The sequence below is a fragment of the Echinops telfairi genome, unplaced genomic scaffold (genome assembly GCF_000313985.2).
Source record: "Echinops telfairi isolate 266 unplaced genomic scaffold, ASM31398v2 ScPeMD7_5592;HRSCAF=6446, whole genome shotgun sequence".
Classification (NCBI taxonomy): Eukaryota; Metazoa; Chordata; class Mammalia; order Afrosoricida; family Tenrecidae; genus Echinops; species Echinops telfairi.
This window is the reverse complement of record NW_022109491.1, coordinates 25870443-25877063: the sequence shown is the minus strand read 5'-3', so window position 1 is coordinate 25877063 and position 6621 is coordinate 25870443. Positions and strand designations below refer to the sequence as shown.

Sequence of the window (6621 nt, the reverse complement as noted above, 5' to 3'; positions counted from 1 at the left end):
GTGGTGGTGGTGGTGCTATGTGCCAGTGGGTCACCGTGACCCTGAAGATCAGAGTGGAAAGGCCCAGGGGTTTCCAGGGCCGTACATCTTTATGGGAGCAGAAAGCCAAGACTTTTCTCTGGCGGAGTGGCTGGTGGGTGGGAACTGCTGGGCTGTGGGTTAGCCACCCGGTGCTGAACCGCCGGGCTCGACCAGGGCTCCGGGGCAGCAGCAGCAGGCTCTGGCCACCCTCTCAGGGACGGTCACGGCATTATGGTTACAGGAGATGTCTACAACAGAAGAACCCCGGGAGGGAGAGAGGGGCGCTCTGAGCTCTTTGTGCAACTTCTCTGGAAGTCTAAAATGTCTTCAAAATAAAACGCTTGAAAAAGGCCACGGGGCCACCGTCCTCTCCCTGCAAAAGAACGTGGACTTGAACTGGGCATCAGTGTGACCCGGGCAGCTCTGACACACACACCCCAGAGGCCTGACCAGTCTGGCTAAAGCCTGCCCTCCCCCCGCCCCCCAACCCCAGCAAGAAGAGTGGGGAGTTCGCACTCCTTTCATGAAAACCCATTGATTCTCAGCTCCACGGAAACTGCTCTCATGTGGGTTGGAAGCTCTCAGCCCACTCTGGCTGCGGTCTGTCGATCCGGAATCCTGGAGGCATCCTGAGTGTCCAGCCCCTTCCACTCCCAAGAGGGAAACTGAGGTACAGACACCCCGAGTCAGCAAAATACCCTGGCAGGCTTCTGGGCACCTGTGTCTTAAGCTCACCTCAAATTAACACTCAGGCTGCAAAGTCAGATCTGGATTGGGGTCCCAGTTTGACCACTCAGCTGTGGGACCTTAGACAGATAACTTAACCTCTCTGGGCCTCAGTCCCCTCTTCTATCATATGGGGACACAACCAGTACCCACCACAGATGGGTCAGGATCCAGCCAACCAGGGAGGGCAGTACTACCCTTCAGGGCGGTCAGCTCCTGTGATGACCCCGCATGGCTCGGCCCAAGGACTTGCCTCAGCAGTGGGGGCAACTTCTCCCGGGGAGCTAGGCTTTTGCCTTAAGTTACTTTGTCTTCCTGGGCCCCGGGTTACCCCGTCCACGCCCGCCTGTTGGAGAGTGAGTCTCCATGGCCGTCACACTCACCTCTCTGGGTCGGTGAAGACGAAGCGGCGCAGTTTGAGGTCCCGCAGGACCAGGCCGTTCTGGTGGCAGTGAGCCAGGGCGGTGGCCATCTGCCGGAACAGTCCGGCAGCCTCGGGCTCAGGGAGGCGGCGGCGACGGCGCACCAGGCTGTGCATGTCCCCCCAGGGACGCGGGAAGAAGGCGTAGAGGAGCTGGCTGCGCACCAGGACATCGGCAGGCCGCGCCACGTGTTCGTGAGGGGGCAGCCTGGCATAGGGCTCCTGTACGGCCAGGGCCTCTCGAGCCGGGTACACCTGTGGACAGAGGGTGGTAGGAGCGGAGGTGAGGACCCTGGAGCTGGGGCTGGGCCCTGGCATAGTCACAGCGACTCTTCAGACACCTACTGCAGGGCTAGGCACTGGGTACAGGCCATTCAGGGTTTAAGCCATTCCACCCAGCGAGATAAGGACCGTGAGCCACCGGTCTGGGAGTAGAGAGGCCACACGGCCTTCGGGACTTGAACTTACTGTCTCTGTGCTCAACTCCTACCCTGAACCCCAGACAGCTCCCTGCCATGGGTTTCACACTGGCTTCCTCCTCTTCCTCCTGCAGGGTGGACTGCGGAGCTTGTGCTGAAGCAGCCCAGTGCCTAATCCTCCATGCTACCAGGGCTCCTTGTGACCACGGCCTTTTAGAGCCTGAAACTTCACATCACTGAAAACCGATCGTCCACCCAAACGGAAACGCCACTCGCCAAGCCAGCTTGGGCAATCCCAATGTCAGTCACTCGGCGTCCTCAGCGGGCAGCGCTTCCCCTCATTCGAATGCAAGGACCACCCAGCTGTCTCTGCCCCTGGGGCTCCTGTTTGGCCCACAGCAGGGAGGTTCAAATCCGCGCAGGGGCTCTTTCAGAGAAAGGCCTGTGATACACCCATCCAGGAGAAGCCGGACACGCTCACCGGACTGAATACCCACCCATTTTGAAGGGAGCAAAGGAACCCAGAAAGATGTTCAAGATGAAGCTGTTTCAGAAAGTGCGGTCCAGTCCACAGGACGGGCTGTCCAGGTGGGGAGGCATGGGCAGCACCAAGGTGCTGAGCCGGGTGTGGCTGAGGGGAGACGGAGGGGAGGGGGCAGGGGGCGAAGGGGGCTGGGGATGCACTAGGAGCTCTATGGACACGAGGTCAAAATCTGAGCAGGAAGTGCCCCTTGTTCATCCGTCTGAGTCTCATCTCTGTCCTTTTGGGCTACGACCTGACAGCAGCCTGACCAAAAGCCTGACCCTCAGAAGGCCCTGCCCCTGCCCATGACCAATCCTGCCCAGAATCTTCAGACCTCTCGACCTTCACCACCACCCCTAGCTTTGCCCTAAGGAAGCCTGATGGTTCAGTGTTCAGCCAAGAGTTTCGAGGTTCAAACCCACCCAGCGGCCCTTTCAGAGAAAAGGCCCAATGATCTGCTTCCGTCAAGCCCTACGGAGCCTGGAACCCCTGCCGGTCGGAGTGGACTTGACGCCACACAACAGGATGTGCCCGTGGAGGCAGGGCTGGTGCCCTATGCTTCACACACAGGGTCTCTCCTGACCTGTCTCCCCATCTGTCAAACGTCAGGAGTCAGACCCAGTGACCTTAAGGATCCTGAGGTCCCTCGCCCTTCCCAGACATGGGCACATGTTCAGTGGACTGTGCTTTAGCGCGCGTTTTTGTGAGTTGGTGCGTTTGCCGCAGATCCAAAGCCCGTGGCGACCCTGCCTTGAGCAAGGCTATCGGCGCCATTTTCCACACGCTCACAGCAGGCGGCTCTGAGTCACCGCTGGTCGTTCTCAGAATCCTTCAGACTTTCCCCAGAGCTCTTGCACACTGACCAGACGACGGCCTCATGGCAGCAGGAGACGCGCTGGAAAACCTACAGGCGGGACCCCCGGGAGGTCCGGTAAGGTGAGCACCGGGCGTCAAGCCTCGAGGTTGGTGGTTGGGGCCCAGAAGCTGCCTGCTCCACGGAAAAAGCCGAGGCACCCTGCTTCCATGGAGATGTACCATCTCAGGAAGCCTGGGGAGCAGTCTACTCTGTCCTACGGGGAGGCGGCAAGTCAGAATCCACGCTATAGTCATGATTTTTGGGTTTGTTTGTTTTTTTTAAATATTTTGGCGTTCCTTCGGCAGGGTGGAACCAAGTTGGAGCTATTGCTAAGGTCAGCCTAGACAAACACCTTCAAGTGGTGCCCCATGAGCCAGGAGAAGCCAGCGGCCACCAAGCCCCTCCTGCCCTTTGGGCACACTAGCCACCGTCCCAGGAGTTTCCTGCAGCTCCCTGCTCACTCACCTCTGGGCCTTTGCACTGCTGTGCCCGACTGGAAATACCTTACCCCTGCATCTGCCTGGCCAATACCCACCCGCCTTGCTCCCTAGAACACATTAGCCATGTCTCTGTGCCCCAGCCCCCTGGCCTGGACCCTTCAGCATTTAGCACCTTCTCCAGGAGCTAGCTGCTTCCTGATCTTGGCTTAGCCCAGCGCTTGACAGGGAACCGGAGCTGTTTCCAACTTAACAAAATAATTAATCGAATAGCAGGGTGTCCCGTCCCCTGGAAACCCTCCACAGACAGAGCTCCGTCATGCCGGGGAGGCTGGGCCCTGGGGCCATACGGTACCTTGCAGGTGTACTCGGTGCTTGTGGGGCAGTGCAGGGCTCGGAAGGCCCGCCCACCCTCCTCGGGCTGCAGGAGGACATAGGGCCCAAGCCGGGAGACAGGGGCCTCAGCAGGTGCAGGGTCAGGGTCCGGGGTTGGGCTCCGAGGCAGCAGGCACGGGGGCAGACAGGGACGGGGCTGGTTTCGAGCTTGTTTCCGGGTGGGGCATTCAGCATCTAGGTCACTGTCCAATTCTAACCGCTTCTTCCGGGAAGCAGCCAGAGGGGTGGCTCGCATCTAGAAAGAAGTCGAGAGAGAGGGTAAAACGGGGCTGTCCGAAGGCCACTCTACACTGGCATGGCCACAATGGAGGGCGTGTCTCAAAGTGAGAAACGCAAACACCCTTGTCTGTTCTACTCTGAAGACTGAGCGGCTTAAGCTTCCCCCACCAAATCAAGTCTGTAGAGGGCTGTCCATCAGAGCCTGTGTCTAACGGCAGCAGACAGGAGGGGCCCCTAAATGCCCAGCAGAGAGGGCTGAGCAAAACACCACGGGGCGTATCCTGTGGACTATCACATGGCCCTGAAAAGGGGCCGGGAAGCTCTCTCTATAGTGATGTGCACTTACCTCCCAGGCATATTACAGGAAAAAAGTAACACAACAATTATGCATCTTTAATACTCTTAACGTTGAAATTACATAGCTGAAGAAAATATTTGCTTATAAGAAGGGATTTAAAAAAACTCATGGAAAAGGTTCACTATTTTCTAGTTATCTTCCTATAGCTTTTTTTTTAAATCGTTTCATTGGGAGCTCTTACAGCTATAACATTTCACCACTCAATCACATCGAGCAGTATTGTACAACTGCTGCCACAATCGGTTTCAAAACGTTTTCCTTCTTCTTGAACTCCTTGATATCAGCTCCCATCGGTCCCCTCTCCCCCCACCATAGTCCTATACTTCTAGGAAGCCCCCTTGTACCTGAGTGTGAGAAAGATGAGGCTGTCTGTCCTGTACAGAGTGACGGTCTTGGAAACCCACGGGCCACTTCTCCCCTGTGAGCCAGCATGGGCTCGATGGCAGTGAGTTTGGTTTACAGGGCAAATCACCAGTCTGGCATTCAATAACTCACACTCCTGTTGTTTCAATCCATCCCTTTCGGTCAATCCCCTCCATATCCTATCCCGCCGACCTTCCTTCCTCACTCTCCGTTCTTGGGTAAAAGCTTCCCTGTTGAGCTTCAACGCGTGATTATCCCAACAAGAGGCTGCGTTCGGTTCCAGACCTGAAGGGGGTCTAAGGCCATCATCCTGCACGCTTCCACCAGCTCGTATCCCACCAAGCAGCTTGGGCTCTTGTGATTTTGAGATCTGTCCCACAATCTTCTTCCACTGTATCCTTGTCCATTCTCCCTCCCTTCCTTCCTCCTCCTCCTCTTGTTCTTATTTATTAATCCAGGACCGTCTAGTGTGACCCTTGACAGAGAAGCTGTGGGGGGGCAGGTGGGCACCATCTAGTTCTTCCGGTCTCAGTGTCGTTGTGGAGACAGATGCTTGTGTGGTTCACCAGCCACTGGACTCACTGTTGCCACGTATCTTTTTGATGTTCGTCACTTTTCTTGCCCTCAGGTGGGGAGAAACAAATAATTTGCCTTTCAGACGGCCACCCACAAGCTTTTAAGACTCCGGCTGCTACTCACCAAAGCTGGATGTAAAAGATTATCTTTGTGAGCTGCATTCTACACTTGACCTTGGTGCCCCTGGAGACTACAGCTCGGAGCCCCCAGGGGCACATCCTCATTCCCTCAAGTGTGTTCATGTCTCATCCGTTTCCATAACCTTGCCTCCTGTATACTCCACCACCTTCACAGACAGGCCTGCAGCCAAGAAAAGGACTCATCTACAGTGACCCTCAGTCAGACCGAGTAGACTTTTACTTTTATCATGTTCCAATTTTCGACAACGTGGATGTTTAATTTAATTTTCTATTCAAAAAATTAAATCTACAGTGGGAGTCAACTATATCATTTTCCTTGGGGGGTGTACTTTATTGTACCATTTAAACAAACTGGAAACAAAGCTTCATCCTCAATTCAAAGGAAAGCAAAACAGCCCGAATGAATTCTAGCACTTTCCAAGATGCTGCAGAGATGCGATTGCATCCAGCCGCTCAGTCAGCCCCGGGGAGCTGCCCCAGGCGGGTGCAGCGGACCACAGTGGTCTTAGGTAGGGAGTGTTCTCGCCCTCGGGATGCTCCAGCCCACAAGAGGGCAGACAAGTAACTGTCAAACGAGAGTGATTGCTGCTCTTAGACAGAGGTGAAGGGTGATGGGGGCTGTGGGAGTCCAGAGACCCCCAGACTGGAAGATTAAAGGAAAGCAAGGCTAAGCCAGGTGATGTGGAGAGACATGGTCTAGGCCACCGTTTCTCAAACGTGATCAGGCACCCAGATCATTGATGATTTCCTGAGATATACATTCATTCCCAAGTTCCATCCCCGAAGCAGCTCACTCAGCAAGACTAGGAGAACCTGCATTTCGAATAACTTCCCAGGTCTGAAAACCACTGTCCAAGGGAGAGGGGTATGAGGAAAGGAGGCTTTCTACTCCCATACAGAGTTATAGTCTCAGAAGCCCACAGGGGCAGTTCTATCCTGTCCCATAGGGTCGGTGTGAGTCAAAATTGGCTCGATGACCGTAAAGTGGGTGTTTTGTTTTGTGTTTGAGGGAGAGGGAGGTGTCCCTGAATGGTGCAAAGAAGTAGCACATCAACTTTCCACTCACCCAGAGATGGGAGGGTCAAGTCCACCCAGAGGTGCCAAAGAAAAAAGGCCTGGTTGGGTGGGGATCTACTTCTGAAAAACAGTCACTGAAATCCTGTGGA

The 6621-nt window shown here is 55.4% G+C and overlaps 1 protein-coding gene across 1 annotated transcript in view; it reads right to left on the bottom strand.

Moving 5' to 3' along the window:
- TRIB3 (tribbles pseudokinase 3) overlaps window positions 1-4034 on the bottom strand; it is a 6532-nt gene extending 2498 nt beyond the window's left edge. Inside the window, exons 1-2 of the mRNA XM_004697898.2 lie at window positions 3759-4034; window positions 1131-1423 (exon numbers count right to left, since the gene is read on the bottom strand). Coding sequence (XP_004697955.1) covers window positions 1131-1423; window positions 3759-4034 — 569 coding nt within the window. The remainder of the gene's footprint in view (window positions 1-1130; window positions 1424-3758) is intronic.
- Between the last annotated feature and the right edge of the window lie 2587 nt (window positions 4035-6621).